Consider the following 18,129-nt stretch of genomic DNA (forward strand, 5'->3'; position numbering starts at 1 on the left):
CATGGATTTTTCTTCTTTTTATGCACTGTTATCTCGTGATAACGACTTATTATCTCGTTATCTCGATATAACAAATATTGTTTTCTCGTGATAGCGAATTAATTATTTCGTTATCTCGATATAACAAAGATTGTTTTCTCGTGATAACAAATTAATTATTTCGTTATCACGATCTATGGTCGACACTACACTGAATAAGAGTCAAGTTATTGAATATTGTTTAATTCCCCCAAATTATGTCAAACCACATTTGTCCAAACTAAGTATAACTTGTAGTATAACCAGCAGGAGACCATTGATGTGTGGATTGATTTTGGTGACACTACACTGAATAATAGGGACGTTATTGAGTATTTTTTGTAGTATCTCTTTTTGGGGTTGCACTTTTGTAGACGGTCCCTGCGCCCTCGTCTCACAGACGGCTGACCATAGAGACCGATGTTATTCGTCCAGCCCGGAGGAGCGCTTGTTTTGATGAAAATATGGTTGTAGCTTGTTGTCCACCTTACCACGGTAGTAAAGAGTCGTCGTTTGTGTTTTAACAATGTTTTTCTTATGAGTTATTGATCTGGGAAGTTCGAATCAGTGACCGGACTCTGTTAAATTGAGATAACTAAATAATTAATTCATTATCATGAGAAACAATATTTGTTATATCGAGATAACGAGATAATAAGTCGTTATCATGAGATATCAGTGCATAAAAAGAAGAAAAATCCATGGCCGTTCTTGGCTTCCGTACTTTAGGGCTTCTGTACTTAATTGTAAATATATGTATTATTTATTTTTAATAAAGTAATTTTTTTTGCTTGAAAATTACTTTTGATACTTACAAAAGTAATATGTTAACATCATATCTTTACTTATAATCAAGCATGACTTTTGATTACTTTATACAGCATTGGTCAATTAATTGATTAGGCAATGAAATGTAGTACCTTGTTTTGTTGATGCTAATCAACAATAATTTTATGTTTATTACATTTTTATGTTAATTATCATGTTAAACCAGTGGGAACGTTTAGTGTTTTTGCTTCGAATGATTTAATATTATTCTTATTTTATTTTTTTATTGAAGCTTTTAGTGTCAAAAGTAAACGGAACCCCTCATGCAGTCCCGCGATGTTCCCCCGAGCTCATACACAGCGAACACACCGCTATAAATTCCTTTCGCCGGAAACGTAACGTCCTCTTCTAGTGATCCAACATGGCGGTGAGTAGCGTCTCACATTATACGATGGCGATCAGATCTGAAGTTGTAGTAGAAATCCACAATCATCGGAGCTATAGGGCCATCCCAACGGTTGTTTGGTGTTCAGACACTTCGACAGCATTGTGGATGATAAAACTAGAGCCGTATTTTGTCAAAAAATGTAACCGAAGCGACTTAAACTATAAACCCAGTGATGCTAACAGGCTAGCTGCTGGGAAATGCCACCCTCCATATACATGTAGTTATTTTCTGTCATTATAGACGAGGTTGCAGCTGAGTGATTACACTTCAGCTACACAGCAGCACGTCTCTACCTTTTATATGCGCCTCTTTAGTTGTGTTGAAGCCATAATTTAATTTCCGGACACGTATTATCTGTGACAATGCTAACAGCAGTAACAGCGGGGATATGTACGGACATGTCCTCGGGCCGGCATGTGTTGGTCTGAGACAGTTGGGAGTTTTGTGTTGAGACCGAGGAGAGCAGTGTCAGGGCTTCAGGAGTTTGAGAGAATAAGTTGTGAATATAAAAGTGAAACTCGTGTTTGCTGTGAAGTTTGAGACATACGTTTTGATTTATTGCTTATGCTAGCTTGTTAGCAGGCTAACGTCAGTAGGTAAACTCAACATGGCAGCAGGAGTTGAGAAGGTGTCAGGAGGACTTCAGGGCCAGGTGTTTTTGTGTGGTGTACGGTTTTGTTGTCATTGATTTTTTTATTTATTTTGTTTATGGGTTGTCAAATCTTGCTTGTGAGAAAATAACCCTGTTCATTTTTTTTTTGTCCTCCAGGACCAGGGTGAGAAGAAGGAGAACCCCATGAGGGAGCTTCGCATTCGCAAGCTCTGCCTGAACATCTGCGTCGGCGAAAGCGGAGACAGACTGACCCGTGCTGCTAAGGTGCTGGAGCAGCTCACAGGGCAGACCCCTGTCTTCTCCAAGGGTGAGTGTTGGTGTGGGGAGGCAAGACTCTGACATTGGACCTTGACCTGGGGAAGTGTTGACTTAAAACACTTGTAGGTCAATCTTTAAATTCATCTGAGGCAGCCGAAGAGCTAGAAAGCAGAAATTTTGTTGTACTTATTTACACTACTGTATTTAACTTCTTGTTGTTTATATTCTCCAGCCCGCTACACTGTGCGATCCTTCGGTATCCGCAGAAATGAAAAGATTGCTGTCCACTGCACCGTCCGTGGAGCCAAAGCAGAGGAGATCCTGGAGAAAGGACTCAAGGTCAGGAAGTCATGATGTTTATTCCTTTTTTGATTTTCTCCCCTCGTTTACAGAGGCTCCTAACTGCTTGTTACTCTTTTGAGGACTCGTTGAGCAATGTGCCCTTCCTAGATTGTCCAATTAAAGTAAACTAGGACTATGCAGCATTTCAAAAAAGAAAAATTGAGCCCAAAGCTGATATTGGTCTGCTTGTGTCCAAATTCAGTGTTTAAGTTGAAGAAAACAACATGGTATTGAACAAAGTAAATGTGTTGTGAATCCGTTATATCCAAGCTTGCTAGTACTAGGGTTGTGTAATAGTTAAATGTAGTATTAATAAACTTAAAGGGGAATTGTATCCTGGCTTATGAACGTTATTATTGCTGTGTTGCTAAAGAGGCTTCTCTCTGCTGCCTCCAGGTGCGTGAGTACGAGTTGAGAAAGAACAACTTCTCCGATACCGGAAACTTCGGCTTCGGTATCCAGGAGCACATCGATCTGGGCATCAAGTACGACCCCAGCATCGGCATCTACGGACTGGACTTCTACGTGGTGAGTGGCCAAAAAATATCTTAAAATGTAGCTGGTTGGATGTGATTTGAGGTTTGGTTGAGACGAAAAGGATTTTTGTGCGTATATGTGAAGGAGTAAATGCAAATATTTGTGTTTATTGCACATTGTGCGTCTTCTGTCTTTACATTGATCTTATTTTTTTACATTTTTGTTCATTTTGACATTTTTAACTGTAATTCGTGTTACAGTGTAAAACGGCTTTCGGAGTGTAATTGATATTTGACAGCTGGCTCTAAAATATCTTGGATCTGTGTTTTTATATTAAGAAAAAAGTGGCTCATTTGTCAAAGTAAAAAAATGCAGTAATTGTCGTGGAAGTTGTACTTTTTGAGCATCTAAATTTGCCTTTTGCAGAGGGTTTAGGGCCGCAACTAACGAGTACTTATTCATCTATTTTCTTGGTAATTGAAATAGTTGTCTGTGCTTTAAAATGTCAGAAAACGGTTTACTGTCAGAGGAGGAAAGAAACCAAGAAAAAATCATTTAAAAAGCTGCAATCAAAGTGTTAACTTTATCTCCTCAAAATTACATAAAATGGAAAACACATTATCGAAGTAGTTTGTGATTAAATTTAATGGTTGAGAACTAATCGATTTCAGCTCTTAAAGGGGTTTTGTGTCAGGCGAGGTTTTAATGATCAGTGTGATGTGATTTCATGTTTAGAGATAAGATGCTGCAGCTGAGCTAATTTGTTTGATACGCACTTCACACATCTTCCTCGGTAGTTGTTAAACCGGTAATCTGTAACATGGTTAAATGCAGTTTGTCATAGTTGATTGAGTTTTTTTTTGTAAATCATGTACATGGTCGGCTGATCTGTTGTCGTTGGAGCTGGATCTCATTAAGCACATTTTGAATGATGGTGTATCACAGGTGGAGATACCAGAAGTACACATGTGCATGTCTTGCAACCAAAGTAAAAACGCGTTGTTTTTTAAACAGGTTTCTTGTGCAAAATAACCTAAATTTCTCAGGTCCATCAGTGTTAAATGTAGGGCTGAAACAAGAAGCCAATAAACTAGTAAACATTTTTTAAAATTATTTACAGCTACGCAAATGTAAGGATCCACTTCTGCTTTCTGTTTTGTTATCACTGTACATTAAATGTTAAAATACTAGTCGTGTTGTAGAGAATCAAAACTGGACTGTCAGTCGTCCTGAATCTCTGAATTATCAATCATTAAAATTCAACCAGGAAACAAATATTGATAAGATGATACTGATGTTTGTAGATTGTTTCTGTGTAATGGAGAAACTGTTGAATGTTTTCTGAGCAGCTTCGTCCCTTCTTTGCGTTCAGGTTCTGGGCAGACCCGGCTTCAGCATCGCCGACAAGAAGCGGAAAACAGGCCGCATCGGTTTCAGGCACCGCATCCGCAAAGAGGAGGCCATGCGCTGGTTCCAGCAGAAAGTGAGTGTCGTTGTGTTTCTGACACATCTTTACAGACCTGGAAACTTTAAATGAGCTTTCCAGGTTTTATTGAAAGAGTTCAAAGGGAAAAGATGGAGCATCTGAGATTACTTTAACACCCACCTGACCATCTGTAAAGGCTCCAGAGGCTGTTTTTCCATGAAGTAATCTGATTAACCACTATTAAACAATGCATCCATTGAGATAAATGTCAGTGACTAATTACAAGAAAATGTAAACATTAACTCTAGTGGCTGAGTGTGTCAGACTACGTGTCTCAGTGAACGCCTTTTTAAACAGTCATGTAAGAGTCAAGTTGATTTTTGTTTGAATTACTGCAGAGCTCATTAACTTTTATTGCTGCAGGATCCTATCATGTTTTTATTTTGTTGATCACAAACTAATATTTGTCTTTTGTCTCTTTTTCAGTATGACGGTATCATCCTCCCCGGAAAGTAAAGGACCACCATTTGATCTTGTTTGTAACAAATAAAATGGAAAAAAAGACTCCTTGTCTTGTGTATACTTTTTTCCCCTGTAGTTTTTAAGTGGACATGTTTTATTACATTTATATTTGCTTCATATATTGTTGTGATGTCCCCAAATTGCCATAATAAGTTGGGACTCTTGTGACGTGACCTCATTCAGTAGTCTGTCAGTTTTAGTGACTGCTTGTAGTGTGAGTTTCAGCCACATGTGGGCAGTAATAGTTCACATGTCAGATGAGCTCACTGCTATTTACAGGCCGTCCTGTAATTGAATCATCTCCCTTTTAAAGACTAAGGCTCGGCTCCAAGAGACAGTTTATTGAGCCCAACGAGAACTGATGTGAAATGACTTAAGATAACTGCAAACAAACCTGCAAAGAGTTTTTTGATTCCCTTCTCTGTGGGGTAACCTGACATCTGAGCAGGGGTGGAAAGGATATTTACACTCGCATGTAAACAAGTTGATGTGTCATGTTTTTTTCCACACTTGGAAATTATAGTCCTGTGATTTAAAAACCCATCACATAGTGCAGACAGACATTTCCCAGCAGCTCAGTCTCCATAAAAAGGAAATAAAACTCAAGAGTCGACATGTTTTGATCAGTTTGGCGTTTATTCAGTGAAACCCCACAGAAACCAACCAGCACAGAGCTCATCCAGTGCCAAGAAGGAGACAAATACAGAGGGATTCAGCCGATCGAATGAGTCAGATTAGTCTCATTGTATCTCTTGATAAACTATCATTAACTCTAAATGTGCTCCACAGCTGTTGGCAGTGTTTTCCAATTGCTGGAGTCTCACCGGTTCTTCAGTTGGTAGTTTGTCTTCGTTTCAGTAAAAATTAGACTTCAGAGGAAGGTGAATGTTGTCAAACACAAACACAGGTGAAGGAGTAAGATTGTCACACATTTCTACCCATATGTTGTCTTTTTTTGTTACATTTTTCAGTTTTTTATACATTTTTAAAATATTTTTTATCGTTTTTTTCTCAGTCTTCCTGGTTTCTTGGTAAAGTTCATAGTTTCTAGTTTCACGATCCTTGAAAGCATTAGTTAATTTGTAATAAGGCCCCTTTAAGCCCGTGTAAGATGCATGTTAACATAAATAACGCTATATTAGTGTTAAAAATAGCGTTATAAACACTTAAAAGCAGTTTACGACTTTTTAAACTTGTTATAGTACAAATACGAACACATTTAATACATTTAATTCACTTCTGTCTTTGTTAAACCTTTGAGTTTTTATGTTGCTTATTAAAGGTGCAGCATGTAAGAATCGGCCACCTGTCAAATTCATACTCCAAACAAACAAACAGGAGCGGCATATCACCACAGTACCCGCTAACTGCTGCTACATTCAGCTGCCTTTAGCTAGTTAGCTCAGTTAGCCGTGCAGCTAGCAGTTCGGACTGAGGGGCCGTTGGCACAGGAGCTTTCGACTGGGTCGGCCGAGCTGGTTAGCATGCTAACTTCAGTAGATATCGCTGCAACACAATATAAAGACTGAAACGGCTTTTTATTCACATTATTTTGATAATTTTAGTTAATTTTTTAAATGTTTTTGCAGCCACCGGATCTAAAGTGAGAAAAGTGCCTTATTAAGGTTAATAAATCCTGAATGCAGCATCTTAAAAGGGCCTCAGTAACTAATGCTTATTTCAAGGACCTTAATAAAATCAAAGATCCTATAAACGATTACGTTTTTCCATTTACTTCCTTTTAAATCTCACCTGCGTTGTCGAGTTCACGCTGCCTTCCTCTTGTGTTCACATCTTAATCCTCTTCCCGCTCCGTTGCACTTATAAAATCTTTATTTGTAAGTACTACATCTATATTTTCATTTAGTTAAGCTACACTGCTCCTGTCAGATATCCATCAAATAAATAAAAACAATAAACAGTTTTGTTTACTGCCGGCCTGCTTCTATCTTCTATCCTCATGAGAATATTTCAAGTGAGAAAATCGATGATTTTTGCAGTTTTTGTGTCAGAATTGGCTCATTTCCTGTCGCGGCCACACGCTCCTGTCATTCACTCGTCACATTCACACTTTTGTTTTCACAGTTGGACATCACACACTCTGCCTAGAAACATCTTTGTACACAAACTGCCAGTGGATTCACAGTGACGATTTTGTTCTGACCCAGACCCGTCTCTGTTCCCGTCTCTCCATCTTCCCCCGTCCTCCTCCTCCTCCATCACCTCTCTACCTCCACCTGCCCCTTTATCCACCTTTACTCCTGTTTCCATCAGTGTAAAACCTCCTGAGGTCACTTTGGATCATTGCAAGCTCTCTCATTTCTTGCAAAACCAGCACATTCCCATCGTTCTGTATCTGGATCGTATTTTAAATTAGCATCGAATTTCACTGATGTAACTAAGTACATTTACTCAAATACTGTACTTAAGAACAATTTTGAGGTACTTGTACTTGAGCAATTCCATTTTCTGCTACTTTAAACTACAACTCCAAGTACATTTAATATCAAATACTTAAAACTTTTTACTCAGTTTGACTTCCGGGTACTTTTTACTGCACTGTCTAATTGTAATCTTTCTCTTGTGGAGGGATTGAGGACCAATGCTTCAGCTAAACAGTGTCAAAATCTATAATTTTCTTATTTCTAAATAAGTATTTTGATTTTTGATTTGTTTTCAATTAAATATATTTTAGTTTAGTTTAATTCTGCGAAGGAAAACTCGACGGTACCGTTTTATCTTTGTCTTAAATTCTTTGAGTAATTATTTACAGACTGTAAGTTTCAGAAACAGAAAAAAGAGCAGTGATGATCCAGATGTTCTCCAGAGGTTAAACCTCTCCTCGAGTCTCTCCGTTCTCCTCGCCTCTATGCTGTGATGATTTGTGAAGGGGCCACGCTGCTCTCTCTGCTCCGGTTCTTCTGCTGCTGCTCCTCGTTGGCGGGGGTGTTGCGGTGCTGCTGCCGGCGCGGCGCGTGGCGAGGCGGAAGGGTCAGGGTGCAGCAGGACACTCCCACCGTGGGCTCGGGCAGATCCTCCGCCCTGGACCAGCTGTCTTTGGCCGGGTCGTACTTCTGGACGGCTGCCTTGTAGCGCTTCTCCGCCTCGTTCCAGCCCCCCAGGAGGAACAGCTTCTCCCCCAGCGTGGACAGACCGGCGGTGCTCACGCCGAGCGGCAGAGGGGCGGCTCGGCTCCACGTGTTGCTCTCTGGAGAGAAGACCTCCACGGAGAGGACATCCACCCGCTCACCTCTAGGCCCCAGCTGGCTTCCACCAACCACATACACCTTCCCTCCGAGGGTGGCGGAGCAATGCCATCCGCGAGGTGTCTCCAGGGAGGTGGTCTCCATCCAGGTGTCGGTCTCCACCTTGTAGCACGCCACAGAGCGGGAGTAGGCGCAGTTGATGTACCCTCCGGTCACCAGGATGTCTCCAGAGGGCAGGGTGGCGCTGGAGTGGCAGCAGCGGGGCACCTCCATGGGCGCACGCATCTGCCAGGTGTTGGAGGAGGGCAGGTAGCTCTCGGTGGTGGCCAGCAGACCCTCCACGTTGCGTCCGCCAATGGCGAACAGGCGGCCGCCGCTGGCTGCCAGAGAGAAGTGGGTGCGGCGCTGACGCATGCTGGCCAGGTGGAGCCAGGTGTTGAAGCGAGGGTCGTACCTGGTGGAGGCAAAGGGCAGAGGGAGAGTCGTGTTTAGAGGGGTTCATCCAGGGCCCGGTCGCCAACCAGCACCAACCTCAAGTGACTCTGGGTAACGTGGCCTCCTGAACGCTTAACTAAAGGTTCTGTAAACTTTAAGCTCCCTGAAAACCTGACAAGTACTAGAAAACAAGAATTTTGTATTTATATATTCTAACAGGTAAGATCCGACCCTTCCTGTCCTCGTACCTGCTGAGGGTGCTGACGGCGTGCTTGGCCTGGTTGCGGGCGTCGTTCTGGTCCTCTCCTCCGGCCACGTACAGGAAGCCGTCCATCACGGCCACACACTGGTTGAAACTCTTCGCCGGCAGCTGGGTCTGGTGACGCCATGAGGCGCCTCCTTCACGAGGGTCCCTCCACAGCACCTGTGCCCCGAGGTCAAAGGTCAGCGAGGGGTTTCCTTGAGTTTCTTGTAGTGAATAAAGATACAAAGAGCACTGACCTCGCGGCTGAGAGCTCTCTCAGTGAGTGATGGTCGACCTCCGATGGTGAGCAGAGTCTGCTGACTGGCGCGAACCTGCGTGCGACGGGACTGCAGTGTGTTCTGCTGGTAGGGCAGCAGGTGGTAGTTCATGGCGTCCACCAGGAGGCGGTGACACTGCGGGTCCATCATCATGCGGGGCACCGGCTGGATCTGACTCACCAGCTCGCTGGCCGGGATCGTCTCGAAGCGGATGTGGGACAGGAGCTCTGCGGCGTGAGCCTGACGAGAGGAGTCGAAGTCGAGCCACCTCATGGCCAGCTGGAGGACAGAAACGATCCCAGTGAGGAGGACAAAATGTAACATGATGTTTTATGATTGTCTTTGTATCACATATTTAACAGCGTATGTCAATATATTTATGTTCTGTAGTCGGGCCCTGACAGACTCACATGTGGTCCAGTTTATAAATACAACTATCACTGCTCCCCTACAGCTGCTCGTCTCTTTAGGCTCTGTAATGGAGTTGTATATTAATACACTGTTGCGTACGGTAAGTTCCACTTGGTGGTTTCTGATCACAGTCGACCTGCATGTGAATAACTTTGATTCATGGAACTGTGTTTTGCTCTCAGCAGCTGGTCTGAGGTCTGTTTTTAGGCCCGGATGAAAATAGCAGGAATGTCCAGAGGGTCGACGAGTTAATCCTGGAGGCAGCGGTCGCCTCCTAGAAGACCTGGCTGGTCTCCTCAGCGAGGAGTGTTGTGTACTCACTAACTGATCGCTAGAATCTTTTGAGTTGAATTTGGATTGACGGAAAAGTAATTCAGAAGCTGACAGCACATCAACCTAAATTTAAACCTTGAGTTTGACCTCTGACCTGGAAGGCGGTGACCTCTGAAGGCAACAGCAGCGTGTCGTCCTGCAGGAAGGCACAGATCTGCTCCAGGGTCAGCTGGGTGAACAGCGGCGTGTCGGCGAACTGCACAAAGTTCTCCAGGACGAAGCGGCGGGCGGCGTCGCACACGGGCAGCAGGCCGTAGGCGGCAGCGATGTTCCAGATGTAGACGCAGGTCTGAACGTTGAGCTCGGCCAACAGGAAGTCCATGCACATCTTGAGGAGCTGGGGGATCTGCAGGGTGGCGGCGGCGGAGGCGGTGCATCCGATGGTGTAGAGGGACATGTGGACGCGACCCAGGTAGGCGAAGGTGATGACGTTGGCCAGGCCTGCAGACAGAGGGGACGAGAGCGAGACAGACGTTTATTCAGCGCTCAAATGTTAGCTGAACATAAATGTAATTGTTAAATACACAGTTGACGATGTACCTAGAGGTGAGAGCGAGGGCAGCTCCAGACGCTTCATGCCCGGGTCTTTGGCCAGAATCTCTCTGAAGTACTGACTGACTGAGGAGATGACCAGCTTGTGGACATCAAAGGCTTTTGTCTTACAGGCCAACTCCAGGTCAGTCAGAAACCTGAGAGGAAGAGCAGGCGGACACACAAGTTGAGACAATTTTAATTATATAGCAAACATTTTTTTGGGGTACAATAAATTAGAAGATCATACTGTAGTTGTATTGTACCTCAACCATTGCATATCAGAATTGTAAAGTATTAATTATTACAATCAGAACGTGACGTACTTCTCCTGCCGCATCTTGCTGAGCTCCTCCAGCACGGCGTTTCCATGCAGGGGTCGTGTCAGCTCGCTGCCCAGGCCGAGGCCTCTCTCTCCGGGCTTGATGACCGGCGGTGGCAGCGGTAGGTTGAGGCTGTTCAGCTGAGCGATGTCCAGCGCCGCCATCTGCTCGATCTTCCTCACCCCGCTCTCCATCACCACCACACCGTCACCGCGGCTCTCCACCTTCATCTGGACCAGGGGGGTCTCTACGGCCTCCTGAGTGATGGTTTCCACGGCAGGCTTCTTCTGACGGGAGGCCTTCTTCTTGGGGGCCATCGTTGGACTGTTGTAAGGTTTTAGCCTTAGTTTATTAAAAATGGTTTCCTGCAGTAAGTAGGGCTCACTGAGCTGACTTCTTGACAGACAGGGACACTAGTTCACTTTCTAAAAATCCGGCTGATTTAAATGAAAAGTGCAAAGTGCTGACTTCCTTTACAGACAAAAGACTAGCCCTCTGTTTTTGGCTCGGTGTTGTGGCTTTGTATCGCCTTCCTCTGAAGAATAATGGGTAGGGTTTGGGATTGTTTGGGATTTTGTTGGTGGTTTCACTTCAACACAGCACACAGCACCTGAAAAAAGAAGAAGAAGTGTGTTATTCGACAAAGTGGGGACACAATCTGTACAAAGGTAATCCAGTGTGTCCCCAATAAACAGCTGACACACACCCAGACAAGGAGTTTCCAAACTTTAAATCACAGTATTGTTTTCATGGTCGCTGGAGGACACAACAAACCCTCTGACAGATGCACATTGCTCTGCTAATCTCTGAACGTCAAACAACACAACAACAACAAACAGACGACAGAGGGCTGACACCTTCTCTTAATCCCACTGAGGATCACCTACAAACTGTCTCCATGGGCCAGCAGCGGTGTGACTGACAGGTGCAAATGTCCTTTTTTTGCAAGGCCGACCAGGAATGAAGCTCAGGGTCGGGTTTGTGGTTTACGGCGGCCCCCCGTCATTCACACATCAAGCATAAAGCGACCGGGGGATCTTATTCACGATCGTAATGAGCCGACTGCAGCAGATCAGCGCAGCGAGGACTGTAACAGAGAGTGTTGGGATCACATTTTAATGCTGATATAGAGAGGAGAGAGTATCTGACATAAACAAACTATATAAATAGTGTGTGTGGAGTTAAATTAAGGGAGTATACGAGGGCTATTTCTCGATAGAGTCCTAAAGCCCGTAAGTAAGATGACCAGAACACCCAAACTGAGTGGTTTTTGTACCCAAATCTAACCAGGTCATAAGCACAGCGTCGTGACGAGAGAGAGATAAAATGTTTTGGCTTAAACAAACGTAGAGCAGCAACATGAAGAAACACACAGCTCTGGTTTTGCAGGAACACTTAGCTAACATTTATTCCGGCGACTGGGTTGGACGACACAGGTACAAATTGTGGGACAGTTGCGGGATAATGCTTAGTGCTAAACTACTTTTTAGCATGTATCTAAAAAGGTGAGCCACAGAGATGATAGCTCAAGTGGAAAATCAGCCGACTGACTCTGTGATATCTGCGATGAGGTCCGCCTGCTGTGTTGAAGAGTTGGGACATCTGGTAGTAAACAGCATCAGGAGACGATGACCTTTGTTCCTGGCTCACAGTTTGTTGTTGTTCACCTGAACCCATCGCAGAGACCCTCTGTGTCAGGTGGGGACTCAAAAGTAATCCCACTACCCCACACATGTATACATCTCCTCCTACCCCTCCTCCGCCGCTCTGTGTCCGAACTTGGCTCTTCTTAAATAGCCTCTCTTGGCTCGCTGGTCATCAGGCTCCACACATGGACCGACCGGGGGAAGGAGATGGGATCGTACAGGACGCAGCAGCAGCTGTTGTGGGTGTCATATGAGGGGCTCACAGTTACAGACCACAGAGGCTATTTGGGATGTTGCAATCGCCCTTAAACAGTTGAAACGGCGACGTCCTGCACGCTGTTGGCTCTCATTACACCACAAATTAACTGAGGAGAGGAGATACTGCAGCAGGAAGACTGTAATCTACAGTTTAGTTTGTGTTTTTTTGTAAGCAGCGAGAGTTTCTGTGAGTGTCACCCCTCAGTCTGATGATCACGTTAAATAACACGTGAGGGCAGGTGATGAATTCAGACAGGAGGGGCAGGACGATGACAAAAACAACACGGTGACAGATACTCAAGATTCTTCCCACAACGTCAGCACATTTAGTTTTACCAATTTATAGACAATACAGACACTTGTATTGATATTAGTTCAGATAAATATCACTATCAGGAAGCGTTAAACCATCAGAAACTATAATATCAATACAATGTGGAATATTACTTTTCACTCTTCAAAATCATTTGCAATGCTAAATTTCCGACATTATGTGCAATGCTACTCCAGTCATGTCACTGTCATTGCATGTACTATCTTTGATTTAATGGTTTTAATTAAGTTTGTTTGCTTTTTGTCAGCAGAGTGTCATTACTCCAGCAAACCTCCCAGTTTTGTTGAGATGATGAGAAGCATGCTCGAGGTAAACAACCTAAATGAGCCTGTAAATCTGTATTGGAGGACAATCTGAGGGGGTGAGAGGGGCTAATAACAAATACAATCAATCTCTTGTATTTTCAATCTTTAAAGTGGCTCTTTGCTCTTAATCACTTTTTTACTGGCCGTATGTGAGCTGGTTGTAACGTGATGTGACCTTCCCCGTCTCTTTTGGTCGACTGTACGAGCTGTACAACTTGTTCAAAGCTGCTGGACTGTGGATTTCTTTGCGAAGGACTCAGGTCACACCTTCTCGAGTGCCTCCTCTCAGTGCCTGTCTCCGCTCCGCTAACATTAGTTCAGAAATGGAGTCTGCCAACATAAACTAACGAGCGACTTCAAACACAACACAGAAGTCCCACGGGGCTCCTTTAACCATGTGTTGGACATCATAAGATTTTCATATGTTTCTGCTACAGCTGTTATAAATGTGGAGAAAAAGCGCACGATATTCGCCCGACTGTGTAGAAGTCGACCGTAAAATCACAGCCTCTGCACCGCCTCTTGTTAACAAAGTGACTTTGGCTTGTAAATAATCTTTGCTCTGCAGAGTTCAGCCTACAGAAATATCTAAGACCAAGGTCGGTGCAGGGAGCAGCTGCTCTGTCACCCACCATACTGGGAACCAGACCTCACCACCACCACCTCCACCACCGCTCCCATCATCACTGATAAATATACTGTGAGTCACAGCAGCAACTCCTCACAAGACAACAGCACAACGCCTCATTGTCAACCAACGAAACAGATAATGTGTTAATTGTACAGGCACGTCAATTTCTAATCATTTCTTTGGGAGTTTCTTTGAAGAACTGTGTACTACATATTATACATTAACATAAAAAAAACTAGCCCTTTATAATAAGCATCATTGATAAACGGTAAATTAATTAACTTTAGCTGATAGTTATTTCACTGTTAACATGGCTTATAAAGCATTTCATTGTTTGTTAACAGTAAAATAACAGTTATCTGTCTTTAATTGCCTATAAATGTGTCATTTTTTAACAAGGACTACCATAAAGTGTTACTAAAAACTAATTATTCACTAAAAATAAATGCCTAACATAATTAACAACTAAATAACTACATTTTAAGGAAACAGACTTGTAAATTAAAGTGGTACGAACCTTTTCTATGTCATAAACTACAGTATACGTTATTTCTCAACTGAAAAACGTTGCATATTTTTAAAAAATGTAACCCGACACCGGAGGCCACAGATGTCAGGGACAGGTCAGATCTCTGTCTGTCGACCCAGATCCAAACAAACAGCTGGATGAGAATAAATACAAATATTAAAATGATGATTATCAGAGACTCAAATGATTCTGACAGATTTCAAATCAAAATCTACAATAGCTAAAACATTTACAGGCCTCTTCGATCCTTTAGACCACAACACATGGATCCATACGGTGTAATTAATGACTGAAAGATGTTCATGTGACCGTCCAGCTGGACAGAAACTGAGCTGAGCTTGAATCACCGCCAGCGTCTCGACACGGACGCGATCACAACACGTGGGCTGCAGGGAAACATCGAGCAGCTTCTGATTACGAGCAGACGTTTATTTACAGCTTATTCCGACTGCAACCAAGCTAACCTTTCTTTTGTTTTTAACGGCAGATTAATGTTTAAATTCACAGTATTGAAACTCACACAGTCTCTGTTTAAAATGTTTGTAAAGTTAATTTGCAGATTAGTTTGTAACTGTTTTAGTGTGACAGAAGAGGAAGGTACGGAGGTAATCTAAGCACTTGGGGCCCTGCTTCAAGTCCTGGCATTTTATTTTTAGACACCGACCTCAGTGTGAATCTGCTCCGAGCGTTTGGAGCTTTGCAAAGAGGCTCACGTTTGTCAAGTAACATAAATCAAAGCTCTGGGATCAGATCCTGCACAACAACACTGTCCTTCCAACATAAATGACATAACTGGTGGCTTTCACCCTGGAGAGCTGAACAAACACTTTCTCATGTTTCTATTTCTGAGTGTCTGAGGTTTGGCCGAAGTTTATGGTGGAGATTGTTCGCTAATGTTAGCAGAGTGGGCTGCAACTGCTAGCATTTCTGTAAGTAAGTTGAAACATAGCGGACTTTGAGCGTAATTTGGAGGATGCTGATGAGTGAGTTATAGTTTTTTCCTTGTTCTACATAAACATAAGTACAATATTCACTCTCTTTTAACTGATTTCGACGAACTCACGAGGGACTAATCTCGCCTTTTTAGCTGCTAAATGCATCACAGTGTTCACTAGCTAGTCGCTAACTGTGTCTGTCTGCTGTTTGTTGCTGAGCGGGTCGTGTACAGTGAATTCTTAAAAACATTTTATTGCCCGCTGTGTCTGAAAGTGACGCTATGAGAGCAGTGAGAGTGAACCAAAACAGTAAAGTTTCCAAAACAACGGGCTAAAAGATGCTAAAACATGCAGCATTCTCCTAAACAACTGAAGTAGATGGGGACTTGTGCTGCAACGCTGTTTTGCTGTGAAGCTCCAGAAATGTTTCGTGGACTAACATCGAAACGTCACCTGACTTCCCATCAGTGTGAGGGTGCCGAGATAATGACTGAACTTTCATTTTTGGGTGAACTGTTCCTTTAAATTAAAAATATGAATTATAGATTTATGTGCTAATAGTGTTGATATACACAGCAAACATCACCCTGTGTGCCCCTCCCATCACTCTGTAGCTACAGCTGAACTCCTCTTCGTATCTCATGAGTGTATTTATAGCTGCTGACCATCACTACATGTATGCGCTTGTGTGTATTTTGTGTGTGTGTGTGTGTGTGTGTGTGTGTGTGTGTGTTTAACAGCTAAGGATTGGACGGCGAAGGACAAACACCCCCCTGCAGTGTAACATCCCACCAGCAACTGGCTTCACATTGTTTCCACTCAGCAGTGAAATAGAAGTATAAGTATCACTAATCAAGACGATGATGTCATCAGACGGATCATTTGATATGCGGTGGAAGAAGTACTCACGTAAAAATACTGCGTTACAAGTAAAAGTCTAGCATGCACTTAAAGTATCGTTTTCAGAGACTTATAGTATCATACACATTTTGTCGTTTAACATTTAACATTCAATTTTTCCCCTTTTCTTTGTTTTGTTTTGACTCCATGTCTCAGGTATAAATATATGTTGGTTTGAATATTATGACTGAAACATTAACAGACAAGTGCAGTAAAAAGTACAATATTTCTGTCTGAAATGCAGCAAGGTACCATTATATGCGGAACGAGGTACAAGTACTTGTATCTGTACAAGTACCTGTACTTTAGTATTCCTTTTCCTGACAACTTTTTACTTTTCTTCATCATATTTTAACACAATTATCTGAACTTTCTACTCCTTACATTTGTAAAACGGGCTCGTTACTTGCTCAGTTTTAATGTGTTTAATGTGGCTATTTGACGTCCTGGGAATGAGACTCAACAATCAACTATCTTTGTGGTGCGTTTAGGAGCAGCTGGGACAAATCCTGCTGACTCTACCTTTAAGTTTAATAGTCTTTGAATTACATTAATATGACATGAGCTTCAGGTAGCTTTGCACGGTAATGTCCCTCAGAGGGAGACTTTTTACTTTGATACTTTGAGTACATTTCAGAGCCTGTACTTTATTACTTTTACTTGAGTAAAGAAGATGAATCAGTACTTCTACTTTTTTAAGTATCAGTACTTCTACTCGAGTAAAGAACGGGTGTACTTTTGCCACCTCTGATTTTACAGAAGCACTCAACTAAAGTACCTCAAAGTTGTACATGACAGACTGTAACAGTTTTCATTTAAATCAACTTTAAAGGTTAGTAACAGCAGATTTTAAGACACAAAGGTGCTTCAGCTCCTTTATGTCTCGACTCAACCAGCTGTAATCTGGTCAAATGAGATATTTTACCTCTTTCTCCCTCCTTGTTCCCGCTCTTCTTCCCTTCGTTTTCCTTTCAGCTTCTCTCTTACGACTCTTTTAACTTTCCTTGTTGTTCTCTCACAGGTTTCTTTTTGCTTTGTCCCTCTGTCCTCTGTCAGTCTGCCAGACTGCTGTGTGTGTGTGTGTGTGTGTGTCTCAGCATCAGAGGGGAATCAGGGTCCTGGCCGACGCTGTGACGTATGATTCATCTCCCCCTCCATCCACAACACGACCACACCTCCTTCAGCCTAAAGCAGACTCTACTCTCCACCTCCAACCTCCACCTCCTTTTCCAAATACAGCCACCTCTCGTCGTCCTCCCCTCCAAAAATAACCCTGAAGAGGCCGGTTCTCCTCTCACCCGCCTCCCCCTGATGGCCTTCAGGCTTCAGGCTCTAGTTTTGGTCGCAGTCTTGTATATCTGTGATCTCTGTTTGACTGTTAATCTCACAAATTCAGTCAGTATTCAGATCCTGTAAAGTGTTGATACCACGCTGTGAAGGTACTCCACCACAAGTAAAAATCCTGCATTCAAAACTTCTCTCAAAAGTTAGTATTTGAAGTATTGTGTGTACTCATTGTGCAGTAAAATGTTCCTTATCAGATGTTTTTGGATTAATATTACTGCTGTAGATGTTTATGGTTGAGCTCATTTTAACTACTGTTGGATTTGTATGGAGGACTGAAACTGCCAAAATCAAAAATAAATAAATGGCTCAATAAATGATTCAATTAAAATATGAAATTAAATGCACCAAAATTAATATCAAAAAGCCATAAATTATTTAGAAAATGTGATGTAAATTGATGTTTCTGTTTTAATTTACCTCTGTATTTATTTACGTTGTATGAATTACCATCTTATTTAATTTGGTGTTTTAGTTTTTAATTTGTTTGTTTGTAATTTATTTATTTACTTAAATATCTATTTCTGTATTATTGAAGATGGGCGGTGTGAGCAAGGGGACCAAAGTTAGGGGGATCGCCCTCTCATACTTTACACCCCTGACCCACATTCACC

General features: G+C 42.7%; 2 protein-coding genes across 4 annotated transcripts; one reads left to right on the forward strand and one right to left on the reverse strand.

Moving 5' to 3' along the window:
• The first annotated feature begins 1,135 nt into the window (after positions 1-1,135).
• On the forward strand, positions 1,136-4,914 carry rpl11 (ribosomal protein L11). 3 transcript variants are annotated; one of them, XM_084379911.1, is made up of 6 exons: positions 1,136-1,213; positions 2,004-2,154; positions 2,338-2,444; positions 2,844-2,975; positions 4,297-4,407; positions 4,837-4,914. In XM_084379911.1, exons 1-6 carry the CDS (start codon positions 1,208-1,210, stop codon positions 4,864-4,866), a joined length of 537 nt encoding a protein of 178 aa, XP_084236037.1. In that variant the 5' UTR covers positions 1,136-1,207; the 3' UTR covers positions 4,867-4,914. The 3 variants fall into 3 exon arrangements, with proteins under 3 accessions (XP_084236037.1, XP_084236035.1, XP_084236036.1); XM_084379909.1 differs by lacking the exon at positions 1,136-1,213 and adding an exon at positions 1,827-1,901; XM_084379910.1 differs by lacking the exon at positions 1,136-1,213 and adding an exon at positions 1,827-1,886.
• A 573-nt stretch (positions 4,915-5,487) lies between these two features.
• On the reverse strand, positions 5,488-17,280 carry klhl43 (kelch-like family member 43). The gene is made up of 7 exons (XM_084379908.1): positions 17,097-17,280; positions 10,637-11,243; positions 10,320-10,468; positions 9,874-10,220; positions 9,015-9,314; positions 8,762-8,937; positions 5,488-8,532 (listed from the first exon to the last, which is right to left on the reverse strand). Exons 2-7 carry the CDS (start codon positions 10,948-10,950, stop codon positions 7,740-7,742), a joined length of 2,079 nt encoding a protein of 692 aa, XP_084236034.1. The 5' UTR covers positions 10,951-11,243; positions 17,097-17,280; the 3' UTR covers positions 5,488-7,739.
• Between the last annotated feature and the right edge of the window lie 849 nt (positions 17,281-18,129).

Source organism: Pagrus pagrus (genome assembly GCF_965226575.1).
Source record: "Pagrus pagrus genome assembly, chromosome: 17".
Taxonomy (NCBI): Eukaryota; Metazoa; Chordata; class Actinopteri; order Spariformes; family Sparidae; genus Pagrus; species Pagrus pagrus.

Excerpts from the sequence above, each read along its gene's own strand:
- klhl43 (XM_084379908.1), bottom strand. The coding sequence starts at position 10,950 with ATGGCCCCCAAGAAGAAGGCCTCCCGTCAGAAGAAGCCTGCCGTGGAA. Across the intron at positions 9,315-9,873 it reads CAGAGGTCACCGCCTTCCAG|CTGGCCATGAGGTGGCTCGA; the intron begins GTCAGAGGTCAA and ends TCTGTCCTCCAG. Across the intron at positions 8,533-8,761 it reads GCCGTCAGCACCCTCAGCAG|GTACGACCCTCGCTTCAACA; the intron begins GTACGAGGACAG and ends TGCCTCCACCAG.
- rpl11 (XM_084379909.1), top strand. The coding sequence starts at position 1,842 with ATGGCAGCAGGAGTTGAGAAGGTGTCAGGAGGACTTCAGGGCCAGGTG. Across the intron at positions 1,902-2,003 it reads GCCAGGTGTTTTTGTGTGGT|GACCAGGGTGAGAAGAAGGA; the intron begins GTACGGTTTTGT and ends TTTGTCCTCCAG. Across the intron at positions 2,445-2,843 it reads TCCTGGAGAAAGGACTCAAG|GTGCGTGAGTACGAGTTGAG; the intron begins GTCAGGAAGTCA and ends TGCTGCCTCCAG.